This window comes from Tilletiopsis washingtonensis (genome assembly GCF_003144115.1).
Source record: "Tilletiopsis washingtonensis strain MCA 4186 unplaced genomic scaffold FA09scaffold_17, whole genome shotgun sequence".
NCBI classification, from domain to species: Eukaryota; Fungi; Basidiomycota; class Exobasidiomycetes; order Entylomatales; genus Tilletiopsis; species Tilletiopsis washingtonensis.
Genome location: NW_020312014.1, coordinates 115,544 through 138,729, shown reverse-complemented (window position 1 = coordinate 138,729; position 23,186 = coordinate 115,544). Strand labels below are relative to the sequence as shown.

The 23,186-nt window shown below is 67.3% G+C and overlaps 6 protein-coding genes across 6 annotated transcripts; 2 read left to right on the top strand and 4 right to left on the bottom strand.

Moving 5' to 3' along the window:
- Positions 1 to 168: 168 nt before the first annotated feature.
- FA09DRAFT_331273 (Sec7-domain-containing protein) lies at positions 169 to 5,918 on the bottom strand. The gene is made up of 6 exons (XM_025742952.1): positions 5,271 to 5,918; positions 4,796 to 5,215; positions 1,041 to 4,724; positions 609 to 986; positions 527 to 552; positions 169 to 469 (listed from the first exon to the last, which is right to left on the bottom strand). Exons 1-6 carry the CDS (start codon positions 5,734 to 5,736, stop codon positions 215 to 217), a joined length of 5,229 nt encoding a protein of 1,742 aa, XP_025596658.1. The 5' UTR covers positions 5,737 to 5,918; the 3' UTR covers positions 169 to 214.
- A 407-nt stretch (positions 5,919 to 6,325) lies between these two features.
- Positions 6,326 to 9,009, top strand: FA09DRAFT_331272 (hypothetical protein). Its single transcript, XM_025742951.1, has 4 exons — positions 6,326 to 6,687; positions 6,923 to 7,051; positions 7,106 to 8,084; positions 8,140 to 9,009. Exons 1-4 carry the CDS (start codon positions 6,449 to 6,451, stop codon positions 8,851 to 8,853), a joined length of 2,061 nt encoding a protein of 686 aa, XP_025596657.1. The 5' UTR covers positions 6,326 to 6,448; the 3' UTR covers positions 8,854 to 9,009.
- A 292-nt stretch (positions 9,010 to 9,301) lies between these two features.
- FA09DRAFT_87388 (hypothetical protein) lies at positions 9,302 to 10,910 on the bottom strand. Its single transcript, XM_025745878.1, has 2 exons — positions 9,918 to 10,910; positions 9,302 to 9,864 (listed from the first exon to the last, which is right to left on the bottom strand). The coding sequence occupies exons 1-2, from the start codon at positions 10,789 to 10,791 to the stop codon at positions 9,674 to 9,676; spliced, it is 1,065 nt and encodes a 354-aa protein (XP_025596656.1). The 5' UTR covers positions 10,792 to 10,910; the 3' UTR covers positions 9,302 to 9,673.
- Positions 10,911 to 11,173: 263 nt separating this feature from the next.
- On the bottom strand, positions 11,174 to 15,494 carry FA09DRAFT_320982 (hypothetical protein). The gene is made up of 7 exons (XM_025741000.1): positions 14,953 to 15,494; positions 13,620 to 14,799; positions 13,201 to 13,567; positions 12,700 to 13,152; positions 12,449 to 12,652; positions 11,479 to 12,400; positions 11,174 to 11,423 (listed from the first exon to the last, which is right to left on the bottom strand). Exons 1-7 carry the CDS (start codon positions 15,241 to 15,243, stop codon positions 11,298 to 11,300), a joined length of 3,543 nt encoding a protein of 1,180 aa, XP_025596655.1. The 5' UTR covers positions 15,244 to 15,494; the 3' UTR covers positions 11,174 to 11,297.
- A 1,134-nt stretch (positions 15,495 to 16,628) lies between these two features.
- FA09DRAFT_331269 (hypothetical protein) lies at positions 16,629 to 20,040 on the top strand. Its single transcript, XM_025742950.1, has 8 exons — positions 16,629 to 17,210; positions 17,265 to 18,010; positions 18,059 to 18,229; positions 18,279 to 18,768; positions 18,819 to 19,208; positions 19,258 to 19,348; positions 19,398 to 19,442; positions 19,490 to 20,040. Exons 1-8 carry the CDS (start codon positions 16,790 to 16,792, stop codon positions 19,965 to 19,967), a joined length of 2,832 nt encoding a protein of 943 aa, XP_025596654.1. The 5' UTR covers positions 16,629 to 16,789; the 3' UTR covers positions 19,968 to 20,040.
- Positions 20,031 to 23,171, bottom strand: FA09DRAFT_331268 (acetyl-CoA synthetase-like protein). The gene is made up of 11 exons (XM_025742949.1): positions 22,890 to 23,171; positions 22,486 to 22,835; positions 22,294 to 22,406; positions 21,959 to 22,240; positions 21,351 to 21,873; positions 21,244 to 21,301; positions 21,129 to 21,183; positions 20,865 to 21,075; positions 20,714 to 20,803; positions 20,392 to 20,660; positions 20,031 to 20,338 (listed from the first exon to the last, which is right to left on the bottom strand). The coding sequence occupies exons 1-11, from the start codon at positions 22,919 to 22,921 to the stop codon at positions 20,252 to 20,254; spliced, it is 2,070 nt and encodes a 689-aa protein (XP_025596653.1). The 5' UTR covers positions 22,922 to 23,171; the 3' UTR covers positions 20,031 to 20,251.
- Between the last annotated feature and the right edge of the window lie 15 nt (positions 23,172 to 23,186).

Below are 23,186 nucleotides of genomic sequence, written 5' to 3'. Positions count from 1 at the left end.
CGTCACCGGCTCCTCATTCTCTGCCTCTCTCGCGGCCGTGCTCAGCCGTGCTGCGCACCTGATCGGCTCGCGCTTCCTGCTGCTTTGTTCACCCGCCCTGCGCACACGTTCATCCCCTCTGCTTGCCCTCTCGCATGTCTCGCACCAGCATCACTCCGCTCCGCTCTGCTGTCAGGCGATAAGTAGTTGCAATTGAGCTCTCGCTCGATGTATCTCATACAGCTTGCCCTCCGGCTGCACCGGCCTCAGGTGCGGCCGCTGCCGTCTCGGGCATTCTTATTGGCGCAGCGCCGAAGAGCTCGTCGAGCAGGCCCGGCAGGAACTGCGCCAGCCGCTCGGCCGTCAGCGCCCACAGCGCCACCTGCTCGCCGCTGCGCTGCTCTGGCGCTCCGGGTGCCGGCGGCGGCAGCAGCACCTCCGAGGCATTCATCACCAGCAGCACGTTCTTCGTCAGCTCCGGTATCGACTCCTGCGAACGAGGAGCAGTCAGCAGAGGGCGAGTCACATCTGCGGCGAGGGTGCTCACATGCTGGTGCTTGCTCGCACGCAGGTCTGCAGCCCGGGGCGTCAGCGGTCAGGAGCACAGAGCAGCACACGCCGCGACTCACAGCGCTCAAGGTTGTCCAGCACCTGCATCCACAGCCGCTGGAACGGCTCGTCGGCCGGCGAGGCAAGCTGCGGCAGGTAGTGCAGGTACACCTTGGATAGCAGCGCGCACATGCGGATGCGCGCCTCGAGGATGCCCTCGGCGTCGGCCTTGAACACCTCGGGCTTGAGCAGCTCGTCGAGCGTGGAGAACACGACGGCGGTGAAGATGTAGACGAGCGTGCTGCGCTGCGGCAGCGACGCGGCCGTGCCGGAGAGAATCTCGGACGCAAGCAGCGTGCGCTGCAGATGCGTGATGGCCGCCTCGCGCGCAGGCCGGTGCCGGTTGGCGCACTGCTCCGACAGCGCCGTCATGAGCGGCAGCCAGAACTGTGTCCACGCTGCGGCAAGCGCGTCAGCTGACTGTGAGGATGCACAACGACGCCACGACTCACCATCGGCAGCTGCTAATCCCGAGGCGTCGACCAGGCGCGGGATCGAGCCCTTCATGCCCTCCAGCGCCACGATGGCCTCCACGCCTCGCTGCTGGCACTGCGTCTCGTAGTCCGCCAGCTCCTTCTTCTCCGTGAGCGTGCGGCGCTGTCCTTGCCGTTGCTCCTCGGCACGCCAGCCGGAGCAGTCGGCGCCAGCAGCAAAGCTGCGCAGTAGCGACACGACGCCGGCGAAGTTGTCGCTTGTCAGCCGTTGCTGCGCGATCTGCCGCACTGCATCCGAGGCCAGCGCCGCAGCGCGTGCGTTGCGCGTCACAGAGTGGTCTGCGATGAGGGCCAGCACGAGACCCCACTCGGTCTGCGAGCGGGCAAAGCCAGGGTCCGTGCGGATGATCTGCGTCAGGCCCGCCACGAGCTGAGGGCTGATCGAGGAGCGCAGCTCGGCCGGGATGCTGCGCAGCAAGTCGAGCGCCACGAAGATCTGGTCGCGCAGAGCGCCTTCGGCCGACGGCGAGATCTTCTCTGCCAGCCGCAGCAGCGAGGCGACTGCGCGCTCGATGTGCATGGGGTGCATGAGCCGCGGCATCTTGAGCACGTCGATGAGGTGCTCCGAGGCGACGTTCCATGCCTCGGCCGTCGAGACTGCCGTGGAAGAGCACGCCACGGACGTGAGCAGCTCCATTGCGAAGATCGCCGTCGGGTCGTAGTGCAGCGGCGAACGCGCACCGGCAAGGCTGGAGCCAGGGTTCGTCGGCGTAGAGCGACCTGAGCTGGAAGCTTCGCGATCCTGCACGAGTCGGTGCTGCTCGTGGACCGGCGCAGTAACACGCTCGACACTGCAGCGGTCGGCAAGCGCCTTGAGAGCACGCAGCGCCGGCAGCAGCGCTTCCTCGTTGAGCTCGAGGACCTGCGCGTACAGCTCGTCCAGTCGGCAGCTCGTGATGCAGTCCACTGTGCACAGGCTCGACTCGACGTCCTCGGCAATCACCTCGGGCGCAGCGGGCTCGTTGGCGGCCGAGTACGGCGACAGCAGGTAGGACGAGAGCGTGCTGAACAGGCCTCCGCCTTGGGCACGCGGATCCTGCGGCGGCGGTCCAGGCGCCTTGCGCGGCTTCAGCGGGATCGGGATCAGCCCGTCGGGCGTCGCCGCCTCGCTGCCGTCCTTGGCAAAGTCATGCATGTGCGAGAGCGGCGCGGGCAGCAGCGAGCTGACGAAGAGGTTCTTGAAGATCTCGAAGATCGGCGCCCAGCCCGCCCGGATGGCATTGCCGTTGCCGTTGGTGATGGTGAACAGCACGACGGCGGCGAGCTGGCCCTTGAAGTTGGCGCCGAAGCGCACCGACAGCGGCGAGACTGTGATGCTCTGGCCATCAACATCGACGACTGCGTTGTTTGTCAACGCACCGCCGCCCGGCACGCGGTCGTCGAGTAGGCCCGTGGCGCCTGCGAGGCCTTGGATCATGTAGTCGAACAGCTCGTACATGCCGAAGCGGCTGGCGAGGATCGCGCACTGGCGGAAGCCGCCAATGGCGCGCTCCAGCAGGTGCTCGTCGCGGTACGACGAGAAGGCATGCGCGATGCTGGCGACGACGGGCCGCCAGCAGCTCTCGAACACGGCGCGGTCAAAGACGGCCGTGTGCGGCAGCAGCAGCGGGCCGGCCTTGCGCGAGCGCCGCAGCAGCTCCTTCCAGGCATAGTCGAAGCCCAGCTGCCCGACGTGCTCCTCGGGCATGACGATCTCGCGCTTGCGGATGACGTCGTAGATGGCGCCGAGGTACTCGGGGTCGAAGTCCTTGCCGTCGTTGACGCCGCGCAGGTTGCGGCGATAGTCCTCGACGCTCATGCGCCGCTTGTTCTGCGGGTTGTGCAGGTCCGTGTTGAGCATGATGACCGAGTATGCGAGCACGTAGACAGCGTCCTCGTTGCGGATCTCGGCTGGCCCGACGGCAAAGTAGGCCGAGGCGAATGTCTCGGTGATGCGCGAGATTTGCTGCGACTCGCCGGGCAGGCGGAACGTCTCGAGCAGCTCGCGCAGCGCCTCGGCAATGGACTTGTCGCGGAAGTCGAAGAGATTGATGAATGCCACAAGCACCTCGAGGTTGTCTGGCCGGCTGATGTAGTCGCCGAGCAGCTTCTTGTCGAGGCGCGGGCAGTCCTTGAGGAACTTGGCGATGCTCTGGGCGCGCGTTTCGCCGTTCTTCCCAGATGCATCGATGAAGCCCTGCGCCTCGAGGAAGGCGAGGCCGTCCTTTGGCTTGGCGTTGAAGCGTGCAGCGCCAGCCAGGATCGCCGCCTTCTGGCCCTTTTGCGCGGCCAGGCCGTCGGCGTTGTCGATCGTCGCGTCCTCGATGTCCGATGCGCCATTCAGCCCTTCTTGCCGCGCCGTCATCATGCCGACGAAGTTGAGCAGTGCGTCAAGCGCCAGCACCTGCGTGCTGTCCTGCTGCAACGGAAACTGCGGGTTGCTGGCGTACACGCTGCGGCAGAGGAAGTGGATGAAGCGCTCAAACATGTTCTCGCAGTCGACGTCGCAGTCGAAGTTGACGTAGAGCTGGACCAGCGCGTCGGAGCTGCCAGGCCGCTGGCCCTCGTACGTGCGCAAGAGCAGGCTGAGCGTCTCGAGCATCACCTCGCGCGTCTCGCCCGTTGCTGGCGCGCGGTCGGACGTCTTCGGGTGCGGCGGTGGCGGCGGAGGCGGCGGCGGCGGTGCGCCCTTGGCAGCTGGCTCCGGAGTGCCTGTCCGCGAAGGCCCGTCGCTGAGCTTCGCCCGCTTGGCAGCGACAGCGCCCTGCGTCTCGTCGTTCCACGGCTCGAGCGCGATGGGGAAGTTCGGCGCAAGGCGGTCGAGCATGAAGGTGAGGAAGAGCTCGTACTGCAGCTTGAGATGCTCGCGCATCGTCTCGAACAGGATGGCAATCGCCCGCAGCGCCAGCGCCAGGATGCGCGAGTGCTCAGAGCGCGCCAGCTGGAAGAGGTGCTTGCACGCCGAGTCCTGGATGATGGCGCGCAGAGAGGGGAAGCGAGCAATCGAGTGGCTCGCAAGCTCGAGGATGGACGACAGCATGGCCAGGCCGAGCAGCCGCATGGCTTCGGTGTGCTGCGTCGTTTGTGGGTCGAGCAGCGAGACGACGACGCGCAGGATCTCCTTGATCGCCGGCAGGCCATATGGCTCGACAGCCAGAGCTGCAGCTGTCTGCTGCTGCCGCTCGAAGACGCTACTCTCGTGCGCCGAGACAGCGCTTGGCTGCGAGGGCTGTGCAGTGCTGTCGCTATGCGGCTTCTCGCTCAGCTTCGCGTCTTGCTCGCTGCTGGCGTCTGGCTCGGCGGGCTCTGGCGCAACGACCCCCTCTGTGCCGCTTGCGTCTGCTGCAGCAGCCTCTCCCTCCTGCTCTTCCTGCTCCTCTGCCTCGCCGATGGCCTTCAGCTCCTGCAGCGCCGCAGCCGCAGCTGCAGGCACCTCGCTGCTCTTCGGATCCGGCATCGTCATGCGCCGCAGCCGGCGCTCGTCGTCCTGGCCGTCCGTGCCCACCGGCTCGGCCGCCAGCGTGGCATGCTCGGGCTCGGCAGTCGGGTCGTTCGGGTCAGACGACCATGCCTCATCGTCTGATGTCGGCAGCTGCGCCAAACGCGAGAAGAGCTTGCGCGCCATGGCGATCATCGACTGCTCGGCAGTGCGGCGCAGCAAATCTGTACGCAGCTCAGTGTCAGCTCTGCCGCGAAGCGTCGGCGCCTGTATAGGACGCTGCCGCTTCACTCACCGCTGAGGCGCATCTGGCAGCACATGCTCAGGCCCGTCTCGACCATCTCGCAGATGCTCTCGTCGCCTAACCGATTCGCCAGCGGCTCTCTGCCCTCCGCCTCGCCTCCGTCGGCGCAGACAAGCTCGCGCATCACGGCGAGGATGCGAAGCAGCACCAGCTCGTCTGTAGCAGCATCGCTTGCCTCGAAGCGGCAGTGCGAGACGGCGTGCGCCACCTCTGCCACGGCCAGCAGCGCGCTCTGGGGGTCCGCGGCGTAGCCGTGCTCGCCGGTCGCTGCCGGCACCTTGACGACGCCGTGGATGAGAATCTTGTGGAGCGACTGCAGCGCAGCAGACGTCACTGGACCAGTGACGCGAGGCGAGAGAATGACGCGCAAGAATGGCGAGAGCAGGACCGGCAGCGGGAAGGTGCTCAGGTCTGTCACCGGCATGTCAGTGGCTCGCCTCCTGCTCACGACTCGCGGCGCACTCACCAGGCTGCTCGCGCAGCTGCGCCCGCAGGACAGTGAAGCCATTCAAGAGGCCAGCCATGCCCTCGTCACGCTCGCCTGGGTATGCCGGCGCGCGCCGTCCGGCCTGCGCCGCCCGCGAGCCAGATGCCACGGCCGAGGCGCCAGGCGTGCGCAGGCCGAGGCTCGAGCCGAGATCTGAGGCAGCTCCGTTGAGCGCAGGCGTCGCCTCTGTTGGAGGCGGCGCAAAGCTGGCGGCAGCAGCCGCAACTGCAGCGCGAGTGAGACTAGCGGCAGTGGTGCCAGCACCGACGGCCAGATTGCCGCTGGAGCCGGAGCCGCCGCCGAGGAAGGACGACGAGGCACTGATGAAGAGCTGCTTGCGCATCGCCGACGTCACGGCCGTGATCTCGCCGTGCACGAGGTGCAGCGCCGACAGGCGCGGCTGAGCGCCGCGCTCGAGAGCCTCGCTCCTCGCCGGCCCGGACATGCTTGAGCAGCGATGGATCGTCGAGGCGCTCTAGTCACTGGACAGCGGCCGAGCCGAATCAGGGTGTGCGCAAGGTCGCTCGGCGAGCACGGTAGTGCGGCGCCGTCGTTGTCTCCGAGAGTGCAAGGGCCAGTGAGACAGTGAGTGAGGGTGGGCCGCGCTTTGTCTAGGCAAGGAGGAGGTGGTTGAGAAGCTGGAGCAGAGCAACACCCGGCGCTCCCTTCTGCCGCGCTTGCTGCACGGAGGCGCGCGCGATGCGCGCGCCGTGCGCGCAAGCGGGGAGGCGTCTCCACGTCACCGCGACGCGACTCCTCTTCAGTGCGAATCAGCGAGCACGGGTGCCCAGGCTAGGCTTCACTTTGCGAGCCAGGCATTAGCAGGCTCATCCGCCACAAGGTGATGTGGTCCTGACTTCGTAGCAGAGCCTCAGACGGGGGTCGAGCGGAGAGGGGCGTTGGCCGAGCGAGAGGGCGTGGGAAGTGACGCGCCGGCCCTGCACGTGCCGCCGCGGATCTTCTCGCCGACTCGAGCGCGAGGCGAAAGGCGGAGCTCGCCGTGTGTCTCTGTCGCTCCTTGCTCTCTCCCACCATCCTTTTCTCCTCAGCCGCAGCCCATCTCTATCATGCAGCACTGAGCCGCGTCGCAGTGCCTCACCAACAGCTCCGACACCCCTTTCCCACTTCTCCTCCGCCGCGTCTCGCGCTCTCGCGAGATGACTCTCTCTCCTCCTCTCGGCGCCGCGTCGCCCGCCGCGACGTCGACCGCGCTCTCGTTGGGCGAGCTGCTTCCCGCTCTGCCGCCGCCGGTCGGGCGAGAGGCAGAGAGCGGCACCCCCAGCGCCGAGCATCTCGCAGCTGCGAGCCATGTGCGCTCGGCGCTGCGCGTGCCGAGGGACCGCGCTCTACTCTTGCGCACGGAAGAGGAGTGGAGACGGGCTAGTGCTGCGCCGAGGTGAGTATCTCGGACGGAACAGCGCGGACTCGACGTCAGGCCTCTTGTCTGAGCGCGAGCATCGGCTCTCGGCTCCGCTCGATCACAGCGAAGCCGGCGCTGCTTTTGATCGAACTCGTCGGGCCATTCATGAGCTCTTTCTCGCAATGCGCGAGCCGACTTTCCGAGGCTGTCTTTGTGCCGCGCATGCGATGCATTCAAACGATGAGGGAGAGGCTGACGTATGCTTCCACAGTTGGTCGCACCCGCCAAGCCCTGCACATGAGCGAGCCCTGCTCACGTCGCTTGCGACGCTCATGCGTCTGAGGGCTTCCGAGAGCAACGGAGATTCCACACTGCTCATCTCGCGGACGACGGCTGCACTGTGCGTAGGGTGAGCCCTCATGAGTCGCAGCACACACTCATACTGTCCTCGCAGGAACCCGACGCCCGTCATCGAGATGTTCGCGCCGCCGTCGCCGCCTGCTATGCGGCTTCTGCCGCGCCCAGGAGCCAGCAGCGATGCGCCGGCTGCACCAGGCCCATCGACCGCTATCAGTGCAGGCGCACCACTGCAGATCATGCGTCGTGCACCTGCTTCCTCCTCGTCGCGTACGTCAAGTACCGCGTCTCGTCCCGCGCCGCCAAGCATTAGCGAGCGCGAAGCCGCATACCGAGCAGCGCGCGAGCGCATCTTTGGCGCGCCGAGCGCCGAGGATGCCGAGACTGCCGCAGCGAGTGGCAGCAGCAGCGTGCGCAAGGAAGCTCGCGCCGCTCGCGCATCGCCGCAACCATCTACGCAGAGTCAAGGCGAGCTGTCACACGAAGCGAGCGCATGGACTGGCTACCCGCTGGCTGCGACTGGCGATGTGCGCGCCTCGGGCGACACCGATGCTTTCTCGCCCTTTGCGCCATCAGCGCCGACATCGCGTAGCGCTAGTGCCGAGAGCTCTGGGCTGGCTCCGAGCGCTGGCGCGGCAGCTGAGGCGTATCCAGACGCGCGGATACAGCACTACGACCCTTCGTTCGGGGACACTCGACAGTCGTACGGCGCTGCGCACCCAGGCTACGGGCCTGCTGGCACGTACTGGCCGCCGCCAGGCGCCACTGCTCCCCACGCAGGAGCGCAAGGCGCACCGCAGAACGGAAGCCAGTGGAGCTCCGAGCGACATGCGCCGTGGGGCGTCCCGCCGCCTCATATGCAGCCAGGTGGCTGGAGCGGCGGCGCAGGGCCGTCGCGACCACCGCCAACATCGATGGGCGTGGCGTATGGCGACGCGCAGCAGCCGACGCCTGCTTCGCGTCTCGACCTGCCGGGCGCGCTCGGCAGACGGCAGCAGGCTGGCGCTGGCCGGCTGTACGACCCGAATTCGAGCGGCGGCGACTCGCAAAGCCGCACAGGTCTGTCTGGCAGACTGGTGAGTCGCGCGAGAAGCTGACTTTGAGGATCGCTGCTGACGCCAGGCTTGACAGACCGCTGCGAGCTCGGCCAACACTTCCGGCAATGCATCGCCAGCTCTGCGCCCGGCACACGTCTCCGGACCAGTGATGCGCACGCTGCCGCCGACGTTCGTCATGCCCTCAACGCCAGCGAGCGCGGGCAGCAGCAGCAGCAACACCAGTCCCGGCGCCGCGAGTCCGTCGAGCAGTCAGGGTCGCCGCTCGAAGGTGCTGCCGCATCCCTCGCTTCCAGCTCGGCCCGACTGGGTCACGGTCACGCCGCCGACGGCTAGTGCGGCGCCCAGCATCTCGACGCCGGGCTCGTCGAGCAGCGGCAGCAGCAGCACAGGGCCGACTAGCAGAGATGGCGCGTCGGCTGCGAGCGGCGCATCAGTAGCCAGCGGCGCGAGATCAGGGCGCTCGACGCCGTCTGGCGTCAGCAGCCTACCTCGGCCGCCGCACATGCCACATCCGCCGCATCACTCCAGCTCGGGCTCGACATCATCGAGCACGGCAGCCGCAGCCGCAGCGCATCTGCCGCCGAATCCGACGCTGACGTGGGATGCGCCCGTGGCGCCTTCGCCCGCGCCTCACGTTCGTCGTCCGACAGGCGAGCGCAGCTCGCCGTCGTCGCTGCCTCGCCCGCCAGCGAGCGCTTCGCTACCGCCGACGCCGCGAACTGTCTCATCGAACGGCCCGCCGTCGCGCTCGAGCGCCGACTTTCCGCCGCTCGGAGGCGCCTCGTGAGCGTCGTCGACACGACGTTCTCAACTTCTCGTCCTCGCCGTGCGGCGCGACAGCATCGCGTGCGCAAGCAATGGCATTATTCCTCCTCCTCCTCCTCCTCGAACGTGCTGAGCGCTTCGAGCGCTAAGCTGCGGATCCTGTCGCAGCCCGCACTTTCCGCTACGGTCAGCTTGAGGCCAGTCTTGCCTAGCTTGACCATGGCGAGGGTTGCTTGTTTGATACTGACGTCAGCAGCAAAGGCGTCGAGGTCGATGAGCTCCTGCAGGCAGCGGCGTCAGGACATGCAAAGCACGCCGCCTCTTCGCGAGCGACGCCAGCTCTTCGCAGCGACTCACCGACGAGAGCGAGAGCATCGCCTGACTCGCAGTCTTGTCCGCGCTGCTGCTCGTGAGGAGCGACTGCGTCAAGCTCTGCACTTTGCGAAGCACCTGCTGCATGCGGTCGAGCCTGACTGCTGACGTCGGAGACATCGCACGGCTTGACGTCGTCTGCGCTGCGCCTTTCGCGTTCGAAGGTCCTGCGATGGGCGGCGCCGACCTCTGATAATAGACGCCGCCGGGCACCAGCGCAAACAGGCGCTGGAAGTCTTCCCACCACGGAAGGAGGTGCTTCACCATGATCTCGCGCATCTCGCGCTGCTCGCGCTTTGGCCACTCTTTCAGCGGGCGAGAGAGCAGATGGATGCCGAAGCGCCCCCCGAACGCAAAGAAGCGAGTGGCTATGCGGTAGCGCAGTCGGTACGCCGGCCCATGTGGCTTGCTGACTCTCTCGGGCCACGTCTTCTGCTCGATGCGGTGGATCTTCTGGCGGATCTCCGCAGTCATCGGCTCGTTGCGGTTGTTGATGAAGCGAACGAGCTCGGGGTGCTTTCCGACGGCCTTGACGAGCAGATGAGCCTTCTCGGGCGGATACGGCTTTGCTGCTGGCTTCTTGCCGTTAGATGGCTGTACGGAGCTGCCGCCGTCGTCGTCGTCGGTGCCGTCTTCTTCGGCTGAGTCTCCTCTGCGTCTGCTGTTGCGGTGTCAGCTGTGCGACTGTAGCAGAGTCGGTCTTCTCTGCCTCACCAGCAGCAGCGACGCCGTCGTCGTCCGTCTCGGAGAGCAGCCTCTCCTCGTCCCACCCCTCGTCAAACTCGGCAACTTCGGCTTTCATCCGCTGTTGCTCTGCGGGCCCCGGCTTCCGCTTCAGTGCTGCCGCGGGCGGCGGCGCTGCCTCGTTGCCGCTGTCCTTGAGCTCGTCCTCTTCCTCGTCAGACAGCGGCTGAATGATGGAATTTGTCGAGCGACGCGAGCGACGCAGCTGCCTTTGCCGTCGTTTTGGCGCAGGCGTCTCGTCATTCGTGTAGCTGCCGTCGCTGCTGCTGGCTCTCGAGCGCTGTCGCTTCTTGCCGTGTGCCGTCGCTGACGGCTTCACATCCTCAGGCTCGTCGTCGTCGAGCAAGCTGATGACGGAGATCTCGCGCTGCGAGTGACGAGCGCGATGAGAGCGACGCACAGGCGGCGGCGGCGGCGCAATCACCACTGGCGTTGGTGCCCGTGATCCGGACTTCTTGACGCTGGGCGAGGCCAATGGCGAGCTGGAGGCAGGGCCGATGACAGCCGTAGGCAGCAGCGGCGAGCTTGCGCCTGACCGGGGCGCGGCTGACGGCGACCGTGCCCCTGACGGAGCAGCCGACGACGCCCGTGCAAGCGCTGGCAATGCGGCGCCAACATCTGACGGCGCAGCGCTCTCGTCTCGCTTGCAGAGCCGCGCCGCAGCGCTCTCGGCGCGCTCCGACGCTGCGGCGCTCTCTTTGCGCTCCGCGCGCTTGGGCAGCGATGCCGAGCTCAGCTCAGAGCGACATGAGTGCGCAGAGACGGAAGAGCGTGACGCCGTTGCCGCCGCGTGCGACGGAGCAGCGCTGCTGCGTGCGGGCGACGGGCTTGGCTTGATGGGCATCGCAGATGCTGCCGGAGCGGCGGTAGTCGTGGTTGGGAAGCAGGCCCAAGCGCCGCGCCGCGCCGCGCAGACGGCCTTTCCCCGCGCAGGTAGGCGCGAGCTCGCGGCGGCACCTCGATGCCGGCGCAGGCGCCCACGGCGCGCAGCAGCGCCAGTCGCAGCTGAATGGTCGACAGCGATGCTGAAGAGCAGCACTCTGTGCCTGACAGAGCGTCAGGAGCTCTTCGACACGCGTGCCGCGCGGGCGAGCCCCTGGAGCGCGTCTGCTCCTCTGGGGGTGAGGCGCGCGCTGCGCTGCACCGCGCCTCATCGTAGAGGGCTCGAGCCAGCCACTCGCAGCCACGTTCACTTCGCTACACGCTGTCGTCGTTCACAAGCGACTCGCGCAAATGTCATGCATAACGAATGTATGGTCCAAGGTCGAGACGTATGAACAATTGAGGCCGAGTCGGTGACAGAAGACGCGAGCTGAGGATCCAGCCAGCCGGCGCCTCCCGCTCGTCGTGTTATTGCGGTGCGGCCGCGTGCTGCGGCTGGTCTGTGGAGACGCTGCTCTTTGGTGCAGTCGTCGGCGCTGCAGCAGCGGAGGCACGGCTAGGGCCGGACTCGTCCGAGTGGCTGCTGTGCGAGGGCTGTGCAAGCGAGAGAGTGAGCACAGATGCAGGGCATGGCGCGCGCGACACTCACGTTGCTAGGGTCGAGCGCCGTCGAGCCGGCGTCGAGGTGCGGCACATCGAGCTCGCCTGCCGCGCCTTTGCTCTTCGGCGCGCTGCTGTGGCCTGAAGCCGAGCTGCTCTCGCCCGTCATACTGTCCGGGCTGTCCGAGCGGCGGATACGCATGCTGGTGTCTTGCGACTGCTGCTGCTCCGAGTAGCTGCCGAGCTGCTGCGCCGAGGCGCTGCCGGTGCCCGCAGGCGTGCCGGACGGCGTGCCTTCCTTGATCGGCGCGAGGCCCTGCGTAAACGGGCTGACGTCGGGGTAGCCAGCGTACTGCCCTGTCTCGCCGTCGTCCTTCTCGTCGAAACGGAAGGCGCCGCCCGTCGATGTGCGCGTGAGCGGCATGCCGATGCCAGTGCTGGCGCGCATGCTGTTGGTGCCATAGCCGGTGCTGGCGAGCATGTCGTCGTCGCCGTTGCTCGTGGGTGCACGGCCAGCGTCCTCGATCTCGAGCTCGCTCGGCAGCAGCACGGCGCGGTCGATGGCGACGGGCAGGCCACGGTGGCGGCCACGCAGCATGACGGCGCAGACGACGAGCTTCGAGAGCGTGCGGAAGCGGCCCGAGAGCGAGAAGTTGTCAACGGGCGTGCCGGTGCTCAGGCCGACGGTGCCGTACGCGCTCGTCAGCTCGAACAGGCACGAGAAGATGGTGAACCAGCCATTGGTCGCTGGGTCCTCGATGTTCGTCTTCTCGATGATCGTGATGAGCCACAGCGCGAAGCCGAGCCACCAGATGTCGAACGCCAGCTGGCGGCGCGCGTGCGCGGCGAGGTACGTGCCCCACACCTTGGCGCCGCCGCGCGTCGGCGCGTCGTCGTCGTCGTCGGGCTCCTCGTCGTAAACACCGAGCGCACGCTCCTCGTAGACGTTGGTGTTGCGCACCGACATGGCGCTGCAGGCGGCGTCAGCTGTGGGCGGGCTGCAGCAGCACGGCACTCACATCGGGTAGGCGGAGATGTACATCATGATGACGTAGAGATACTGCACCGAGGGCGCGAGCGAGAGCAGCGACACGACCTGGAAGCCGGCAGCGCGCACGGCAATCGACTGGAAGAGGCCGTCGAAGACGCGCTGGCCCGTCGGAATCGCCTGGATGACGGGGTTCGTGATGTCGAGCACGAGGAACGCGATCCAGTCGGTGCAGCTGCAGGGCGTCAGCGGGGCAGGGCGAGGCTGCATCGGCCGACTCACTTGAGCACGACGAGCACAAAGAGCAGGAACCACGTCTGCGCGCTAGGAAAGAGATACACGAAGCAGCGGCGCGGGTGGTCGAGGAGAAAGTGCAGCGTCTCATATGAGCGGCCGCCGCGCGGCACGATCTTGGAGAGCGTCCAGATGAAGAAGCGCAGGATGATGGGAAAGGCCGTGTTGCCGGCCATGATGAGCGTGCCGATGGGTATCAGCATAAAGTACTGGTCTGCCAGCTGGATCATGCTCGTGTCGATGAGCGAGAGGCCCGTGTTGGTGTAGGCCGAGACGACCTGGAAGAACCAGAACCACGTCGAGTTGGGCGTGTGCGGCGCCTGCGTCTCGCGCACGGCGTAGAAGTTCTGCGCGGCCGAGGGCGTGGCGAGCCAGGGCGCGACGAGGATGATGAAGAAGAAGTTCATCAGCAGCCAGTACGCCGGCACGAGCCAGCAGAGCCTGCAAGGGGTCAGCATTTGCAGTGCGCACGCCTCTCGCCTCACTCACATGTCGATGGCGCGGTACTCGACGCCGCCGAGCTCCTCGCGCTGCGCCTCGCTCAGCTCGTGGAAGCGCGAGTTGCGGCTCACCGTCACGTCGAAGCTGAGATACGGCGCACTGCGCACGCCGGCGTCGGTGGCGCCGCCGCCGGACTGCATCGAGGCAATGGTGCTTGTGCGCGGCATCGTCATGGAGCGCGTCATGGTGCGCTGCACCGACGGCGCCACGCGCTTGATCAGCGAGCCGGCCAGCTCGATGGGCGTCGGGAAGCCGCCGAAGCCGCGCTCCTTCGACGCCGTGGGCACGCGTGCCAGCGCCGAGCCGCCGACGGAGCTGCGCCGGCCGTACGAGCGGTTCGTGTACATCGTCTGTGCTGTGCGGGGGGTCAGTAGGCGACCAACGGCAATACAGCTGGGTCTGCTCACTCCTCTCAAACTCCAGGCCGGTGCCGCGGTAGCGCAGGCCCTGCGTGTTCGGCGAGAAGGCCGTCGTGGCAGCGCGCTCGGGCGCCGTCGGCGTGCGGTCAGCGCGCGGCGGATCGGCAAACTCGACGGTCTGCGAGCGCGGAAAGTCGGGCGCGGGCGGACGCAGGCCGCGGTGTGCGTTGGCCAGTGCGCCGTCAGAGCCGCGGCGCATGCGGCTGCCTGCGTGCTCAGGCGGGTCGGAGAGACGGCGCCGACGCATGGCGGGCTCGTCGAAGCGTGTGCGCAGGCCGTCGCCGCTAGGCGGCCCGTTCTCGCCAAAGGTGCGTCGGCCAGCGGACAGCGGCGGCAGCGCGCGGCCATCCTGGTCAGACAGAGCGCTGCCGTTGTCGAGCCCCTCGCGGCTCTCGATCTCTGCAGGCGACTCGACGATGATGGGCCCGCGCAGGAAGCGCGTCGGCTCGGCGATGCGGATGCTGCCGGTATTGGCATTGTTCGGCGAGTCTTCTGCGCCGGAGCTGAGGATGCCGCGAGGCGTCGCTTCCTCAGCGGAAGGAGGCGCCTCGTTCGCTCGGTTGGCCTCGCGCGAGTCGTAGTGCGCGATTGAGGGCATGCCCATCGGATTGACGAGCACGGCCGGCTCGTCGACGCGGCGGATCATGTCGAGCGTGAGCGGGCCCTTGCGCTTGGCCGAGTGCTTGTGCGCCGGGTGAGGCCTGCGCGGCGACGTGGCGCCCGAGGGCACAAAGTCGTCGGTGCTGCCCGAGCTGCCGCCGAGCGACTTCTCTCCAGTCTCGCCCTCTTGCATGTGGAGCAGGCGCTTGACCTTGCCGAGCGTGCCTCCTGCGCGGCGCTCGGCGTCTTCCACATCGCGCATGCGCTTGCGTGCGCGCGAGGAGCGCGCAACGACGTCCTCAAACTTGCGACGGAAGAACCGGCGCCGCGTCCACACCATCGTCGCGCTCACGGCCGTCAGGTTGCCGATGCACATCAGGAAGAAGAGGATGAACTGCTGGAACGTCGTCGTCGTGCTGATGTTGATCGTCGCGAGGCCGGTAACCGTCATGGCCGAGACGCAGACGAAGAGGCAGTCGATGTACGGCACGCGCACGTCTTCGTTGGCGGCGTAGAAGATGCCCGACGCAATGAGCGGCGTGAAGACGAAGTAGAGGACGTGCACGCGCTGGGCGGAGGAGTTAGCTGTGCGGCAAGAGCAGCGCTCGATTGGCAGCCAGTCCAGCTTGACCTGCCACCGGCAGCGTCCGTATCGGTGCACCTCGGCCTACCGCCGGCACCTGACGTCTCGCGTCTCCCATGCGCTCCTCAAGACACTCACGTAAAAGTTCAGATGCTTTGCAGCCCACCGACTGAAGCGCGCACGCAGCGGCGAGCCCGAAGGGCGCAGGAAGTGCGGCACCGACATGGAGCCGCTGACGCTGAGTGTGCGCACGCGGCCGCGGCGCATGCCTTCGCCCGACGTGCCCGACTGCGGCTGCTGTGTGGCGCTGGCCGGTAGCGGTCCGCCTGAGCGCGGCGCCACGTTGGACGAGGCGCTCGAGGAGCGCGAGCGGGAGCGCACGCCGGCGGACATTGGAGGGCCAGGCAGGCCGGTGAGCGTCGGCGCCATGCCGAGTGTCGCAGGAGACGGTGCGAGTGCGATGTGTCCTGCACGCAGTAGGAGGAGGGTACGCGACAGGTAGCAGGCGCAGCAGCAGCGCTCAGGGTCGCAGCGTGCGGGCGAGCAGAGAGCGACGCGGCGGGCGCGCGCCTGCTGCCGGCGCCGAGGCAGGAGCAGCGGCCAGTGCCGAGAGGCGAAGGCTTGCCTGGCAGGCGCGACGGCGAGGCGGATGAGCAAGCGAGCGGGTGGGGGTGGTGGAGAAGCTGGCGGCAGCGGGACCTGCCGGCATCCGACACATCGACACGCCGCCGCCGCCGCAGCCGGCGGGCCAGACGCACTTCTCGCCTCTCGCCTCGCGCGGCCTCTCCTCTCCGCGCAGCCGAGCAGAGCGCACGTCGCGCCTTGGCCCCTGCCGCGCTGGGGCCGCTGGCGCAGCAGCGCCTCACGCCTGCTGGCCCGATTTGAAGGCCTCGCGCAGGTCGCATAATCCGCAGACGCTCGCTGAGCGCCGCAACGTACAGAACATGGGCAGCGTTCGGCGTGCGGGGTGAGGCCAGCGCCGCGGCGCATGGAGAGCAAGAAGCGGAGACGAGGGCGGCTCCTTCCCACGTCGGCGTCCGGCGTGGTGCTAAGACGGGCTGACGCAGGCACAGAGAGCGGCAGCATCCGCCTCGTCTGCTTCGTGGCTAGCCGACCGCCGGCAGCTGCGGCGATGCTGGCGGCCGCGGCTCGCAGCAGCAGCAGCTCTTGCCTGAGAGGTGCGGCCTGCGCTCTGCCGCTCTCAGAGCTGGCTGCCAGTGCCATCGGCAGCCCGGAGCGCACTGATTGGCCTGCGCAAAGCCTCAGTGACAGGTGGGAAGCTGACGTCCAGCAGAGCTCGCGCAGCAGCAGGCCGTCGAGCGCCTCGATGCACACCATTCTCGCACTTCAGTCCTGCTCTTCGTCGCCCTGCTCACAGCTCCAGCTAGCCTAGCATGCTTGTCAGTCTGCAGGGCCTGGTGCCAGCGTCAAGCACCACAGGACGCACACATCGAGGATGCGCGGCGGTCAAGCCTCTACATAGGCATCGGCGGCGAGCGAGCAGGCCGCGAGGGTGCTTGGTACGCTGGGAGAGCACGTGCGAAGGCGGATGGCCTGGACGCGAGGCGCTCCCAGCGCAGCCGGCAACTCGGCAAGCGCAGCACTCAAGGATGCCCGTCTTGACGGCGCGGGCCAAAGGCCTCTCGCTGCGCTCTGCTGGGATGCAGCCACAGCGCGAGAGGATCGGCGAGGCGCATACACGCTGCCGCAAATCTCGCAGGTGCGCTGCTGCAGCGCCGGCGCCCGCACATGCGGATGATGCGCGGCTGCAGCCGACCCCATGGCAGACGCCGCTTCGGGCGCGGTGCCGCACACCCAAATCTAGGTCCCGCCGCTTCGCTCCGTCCCCGCACTCAAGGGCTCTGGTGCCGACGCTTGGCAGCTCCGCACGCCGGCGCGGGCCCGTGTCTCTTGTCTTAGAGTGCTTCGCAGCGCACAGCGCTTCCTTTACCACCACCACGACCTCGCCGCAAGCATGACGCTCATCGACATTGCCGCGGCGCTCTCCGAGGGTGCGCTGCCGACCAACGCGCAGGCACATCGGGCGCTGCAGGTGCTGCTCTCCACGTCGCTGCTCGAGACGCAGCTCCTCTCGCCGTCGGGCGCCACGCTGATCGCCGACGTGCGGCATCTTGTCGAGCTGACGGACCGCATCGTGCTGGAGCGCAACGGCGGCGAAGAGGCGCAGGAGTTCTGGTGGAAGAGCCGCGGCGTCGTGCGGGCGGCGGGCGCCGCCGGCATCACCGCAGCGGTGGGAGAGGAGGCGGAGCGGAAACTGCAGGAGAAGCTGGCGAAGAAGGAGCAGGGCACGGCGCCAAACAAGAAGCAGAAGGCTGCCTCGCTGTCTCGCAGCACGGCCAAGGCGGCGCAGGTGGTCACCAGGGACGGCAACCAGGGTGAGCCCCCACGACATGCGCCACAGTGACGGAGCGGCTGACGCCATACACTAGCCTTCAAGCATCTGCGCACGCTCGCGCGTCTGCTGCTCGTGCAGCCCGAGCTGCGGCATATCCTGTCTGATGGCGGCCTGCTGCTGGCAGAGGTGCTGGACAAGACGGCCGGCTCGACGCTCGACGATGCGCGCGGCACGATGGGCCAGGTCAAGTCGGCCACTGGCACGTTTCAGAACGTCGCTGCACGAGCGCTGGCGGCGGCGAAGGCCGCCCGACAGGACGTGCCGCAGGGCATCGAGGCGGTGCAGGGCGGCAAGGAGGCGCTGCGGCAGCTCGGCGAGGGCGCCACGAAGGGCATGCCGGCGCTCGATGCGCTGCGCACGCAGCTGAAGCTCACGGCCAAGAGCGGCCTGCCAAGCAAGGAGGTCATCGAGGCCGAGCTGGCCAACAAGGATGCCGTGCCGCGGCTCAAGGACCTGCAGGCGCAAATACACGCCGCCTCTGCCGAGATTGCGACGTCGCCGGCGCAGCTGGAGCGGCTGAAGGGAGAAGCGATGAATGGCGGCATCCCCGACGAGCTGCGGACTGCTCTGCTGGGCAAGCCGGGCGAGGCGGGCGCCATCGATCCCACGGATCTCGTTGATGCAGTGCAGATGCTGGCCGTTGCGAACCCGTCGCTGCATCTGACGGAGACGGCGAAGCTCAAGGAAGTGGTCGGGCAGGCGGCGAAAGACGCCAAGAAGAACGCCGAGGATGCCTGGACCGATGAGCGGCGCGCCAAGTTGATCCGGCGCCTGCGAAAGGTGCGTGGCGTAACAGGCCGAGACCGGCATGTGCTGACTGCTTCACAGCTTGCGGTGGACTGCCAAAGCAACGCAGAGTACAAGGACGCGCTCGAGTGGTTCATCACGCGCACCGAGACGCTCGTGCAGACGACGCAGCGGAACCTCGAGAAGCCAAGCACGTCGCTCGACGGCGCGCTGGACGAGGCCGTCGTGCCGCTGCTGCGTCTGCTGGAGAACGTGAGTGGTGCAGACAGCAGTCCTCTGCTTGTGCTGACTGGCTCGGCAGTTCGCTGGCGGGCGGCAACTGCGGCCGATCCTCGAGCTTGCTCGTTCGCTCTCCCTCGGCGCCAAGGACAATCCCGAGCTGCTGGCCATCTGGCGCGACGCCGACGCGCTCCTGCGACGCTCCTTGCTCGAAGAGGGCTACGCCATGGAGGCCGCGTGCGAGCAGGCCTGGCGCGACATGCTCAAGCGTTTCGAGGCCATGGACGCCGCGTACCGGCAGAGCGTTGCACGGCTGGTGGCCGACGCCACGGCCTTTATGCAGGCGCTGGCCCAAGATCCGCTGCTCAAGGAGCTCAGCCGCACACTGAAAGCGCTGCTCAAGGACGTCAGCATCGGTCGAGAGGGCAACATGCTCCCGTCAAGAGCGCTCTGGCAGGACCTGCGCATGACGATTCTGCCGGCCGTGTTTGCGCGCGTCGGCGTGCTGCCGGTGCCGCGCATCAAGTACACGCACCCGGACTTTGACCTGGTCGTGGAGAACATCGCCATCGGTGCGTCTTCCCGCACGTCAGGCTGTGACACATGCTGACTATCGCCGCAGAGCTCAAGAATCTGCTGCCCAAGATGGTCGGCTTCCACATGTCCAACGACGTCGAGTGGGATTTTGAAAAGACGAAGAGCTCGTCGCACTGCCACTCGGTGAAGATCAAGATCAAGGGCATGAGCCTCCGCGTGCACAAGCTGGCCTTTGCACTGAAGCTCAAGAAGGGCCTGCCGTTCAAGGACCGCGGCATTGCGGATCTGCTGGTCGGCGACTTTGGCGTCTCGATCCGGCTGGACGTGCCCAAGGACCCCGGGCCGCACTACTTCATCGTCAAGAAGGTCAAGGCGAAGCTCGGCACGCTGCAGGTCAAGGTGCACAAGAGCAACCACCGCATCATGCACCACATTGCCGGCGCGCTGGCGAACAGCTACCTGACGAAGCGCATCTGTGAGCCGACTTCCCAGCACTGGAGGTGCTGCGCTGACACGCCCTGCAGTGCGCCACCTCATTGCCATGGGCGTGACCATCGGGCTGAAGCAGCTCGACGTCGCGCTGATGGCGTCGCGCCTCGAGCGGCAGGAGGACCAGTGAGTGGCGTGCCGGCGTGCTATGCCGCAGCTGCTGACGTCCACCCAGGGGCGACATCAGCCTGCAGGAGATGCGCAAGAAGATGGCCGAGCTGTGCGTGTGCCGGCCGCACTGTGCTGCCCATACTGACCCTCTCTCAGGCGCGACCTGCTGCGCAAATACAACGAGATGGCGGGCACTCTCGAGCTCGACTTCACGCGGGAGGAGGACCCGCAGAACGAAAAGGGCTGGGAAGACGCGCATGCCGTCAAGTGGGTCAAGGGCCAGGTGCTCGAGACGGGCAAGCGGCCCGTCGTGCGGCACGAGTGGCGCTCGACGGCGTTCGACAAGATCGGCGAGGAGACGGTGCAAGCGCCGCCAACGCCGCCGCCGGAGGACGCCGAGCAGGTCGAGGAGACGCCGCAAGAGGCGGCGTACCGAGGCAAGCCGGACGGGCCCACGACGCTCGCTACCGTCGAGCAGGCAGAGGCCGACCTGCAGCAAGTCGAGGCGCAGCGTGCGCAAGAGGCAACGCAGGCCATGGAGTCGGAGGCCGGCGCGCAGGCCATGCGCCGCGACAGCTCGACGAGCGACCAGGTCGAGCGCCTCGAGCGCGCCGTCGACCGACATGAGGCCTAGCGAGCTGCACATCGTCTCCCTTTCTCTGTGGTCCTGCTAGATACCGGACGTGTGCAATCATACTCTGCTTTCATCGCACCTCGCCACATGCGCGCAGCAGCACGGACCTCGTGCGCGGCCGCTGCAGAGCGCGGCGCAGCGCGCAGTGCCGCCGCGCGGCGCGCGTGACGCGTCTCGCGGACCTCCTCGCGCACCACCCTCCCTGAGCCCTTTCCTCACAGCCATCACCTAAATTGTACATTGTGCTGTGCGGAAAGCCTTGTCTAGACGTGAAGAAGCCGCGCCTAGAGCTTCGAGCTGCCGATCTCGGCCGGCGGGAGGCTGTAGAGGTGCTGGAGCTCCTTTGCCAGGATGACCTTCGCCTTGTGCCTCTACAAGACGTGTCAGCGCTCTCTCCAGGCTCCAAGAGAGACGAATAACGCACCTGCAGCTTGAAAGTTGGCGTGATGAGCTGGTTCTCCACGGTGAACGGCTCCATGCGAAGGAGAAGCGCGCGAGGGAACTCAAAGCCCTTGAGGCCGGCTTCGCGGCCGACGCGCACCAGATCGAGGAGGAATGCCTTGACGACGGCCGGGTCCTGGCATGCTGTCTCGAGCGCGGCGACGTCCGTGGGTGCAAGAGCCTTGCCGACGATCTTCGACGCCCACGGGGCGAAGGTCTCGGGGTCTGGCACGGCGATCGCAACAAGGTGCGCTGCGGAAATATTTGTGAGACGCGTACGCGTCCGCGCGGCGCGCCCAACTCACATTCCGTCGAGTCGCCGTACAGCCAGAGCTGCGCCACGAGCTTCGAGCTCGAGAACAGCTGCTCGACGTTTTCCAGAGCAATGTACTCGCCTCCGATTGAAAGGCTGACGTCAGATGGGGAGAGAAGTTCTGTCGCCCAGAGAAGACACACCCTGGCTCAGCTTCACGAGGTTCTTCACGCGGTCAATGATCTTGACGCGGCCGAACTCGTCGATGAGGCCGATGTCACCGGTCCGCAGGAAGCCGTCCTCCGTGAGCGCCTCGTGCGTCTTCTCCTCGTCCTTGTAGTAGCCGGGCGTGTTGGCCATCGACTTGGAGAGGATCTCTCCGCGGCGGAACGGCTTGTCGGCCGACGTGTAGCCCTGCGAAGACGCCGGGGTCAGCTAACGCACGAGGAGGAAGAGGTGATACACACCAGCTCAGGGACATCGCGCAGCTTTAGCGCGGTGCCAGGCACTGGAGGACCACATCTGAAGGGAATGGAGGGCTCAGCGTCTCCCCGATCCTCCCCTCTTTCCACCTTGACTCACGAGCCGAGGTTCTTATCGCCGGGGAACATGATCAGGCACGAGCCGGCGTTCTCCGTCTCTGCATCACGGGTCAGCGACGAGCCATCGAAGAACAGAGGACGACTCACGTCCGTAGCCTTCGCGAATGTCCGCCGAGAAGGCGACGCGCAGCAGTTTGAGGACGTTGGGGCGTATCGGGGCCGAGCCGCTGACCATGAACTCGACGCGGCCGCCGAGGACGGCGCGGACCTTGCGGAAGACGAGGCGGTCGTAGAAGGCGTGCGTGACCTCGCCGGTCTTGTCGTGCCAGTCGATCTTGGCGTTGAGGGCCGTGGTGAGGAGCTTGCCCTTGAGGCCCGGGCCGTCGGCCTGCGCCTGGATCTGCGCGGCGATGCGGTTGAAGACGCGCGGCACGCCGGGGAAGATTTCGGGCTTGAGCACCTGGGCATCCTCCATGAGGCGCAGCACGTCGCCGCTGAAGTAGCCGATGGCGCCGCCGAGACGCGTGATGAGACACTCGAGCACGCGCTCGTAGATGTGCGCCAGCGGCAGGTACGAGATCATCACCTTGGGGTCCTTGAAGAAGAGCGACGTCGACGCGGCGGCGATGGCGACCTGGCGGTGCGCCACGAGCGCGCCCTTGGGCTTGCCCTGCAGAGCGTGTCAGCAGCGGCAGTGCTGATATACGGCAGCTCCCCACATCGCCATTCGCCATCGCACCATCGCTTCGACTCACCGTCGTGCCGCTGGTGTAGCAGAAGCCGAGGATCTCCTCGTTGGACTTGGGCGGGTTGTGCGCCGTGAGGTGCGCACGGCCGTACGCCAGCGTCTCGTCCCACGTCGACAGCGTGATGCCCTTCGACTTGGCCCACTGCAGCAGCAGCTGGTCGCGGCTCAGCTCGCCGGGGCCCGTGGCCGGGCCCGAGGGCGCGTCGAGCAGCACGATGAGCTTGACCTTGGGAATCTCCTCGGCGCCCGAGAGCAGCGCGGGCACGTGCGACGACGTCGTGAACACGACCTGTGCAGGGGGTCAGGGGTGCGTCATGCGAAGAGACCGGCAGTTCTACTCACGCGAGCGTCCGAGTGCTCCAGCACGTAGAGCGCCGTCTCCTTGTCGTACGACTCGTACAGGCCGACGGTGCGGCGCGAGTACGCTGCAGCGGCGTGCTCCACGATTTGGAACTCTAGGCAGAGTGTGAGTGGCTGTCCTTGCCTGCACAATGCCAGACCAGGCCATGCACCCCCCACTGCACTTGCACTCACCCGGGCGGTTCTGGATCCACGTGGCCAGCGTCCAGTCGGTGGCCGGGAAGCCGTCGCCCAGCACGCCGTCCTTCTGCAGCTGGCTCATGGCGCTGCCGAGGGCCGTGCGCTGCTCCTCGACCTGCGCATAGGTGAGCCACTCGAAGTGGGGCGCAAAGTCGCGCTTCGCCGCGTCCCAGGGGCGCCGGCCGAGGTAGTGGGCGCTGGGGTTGCGGTCGCGGCCGATGGCAAAGAGGTCGTAGAACGTCTCGGTCGTCGTCAGCTCGGGCACGACGGCATTGCGGATGATGGGCGAGAAGCCGGGCTGCTGCGAGCCGGGCACCTCGACGGACTGCTGCTGCAGCGGCCAGCTGCGAGACGGGTGAGCGGCCTGCACGGGAGCGCGCGCGCGTCGCACCACTCACACCTCCGGCATGTCGGGAAAGTGCGCAGTCATGGTGAGCGATGAGGGGTGCTGGGATGGTGGAGCTGAGCAGAGCAACGCTGGCGGGCGCGAGGATGAGGCGGGCGCCGCGAAGCGAGGCGTGCTCGAGCTCGCAGCTCTCCGCATCGAGGCACGCCGGCACGCTGCCTGTGTGCGGGGGAGCGCGTGTTGGCTGGCTGGCTGGCGTGAGGCACAACGCCAGCACAAGGGTCAACGCACGGCCACCGGCGCCGGCCCGCGCGAGCCGGACGCGCGCTGCGAGCTCTCGGCACCGGCG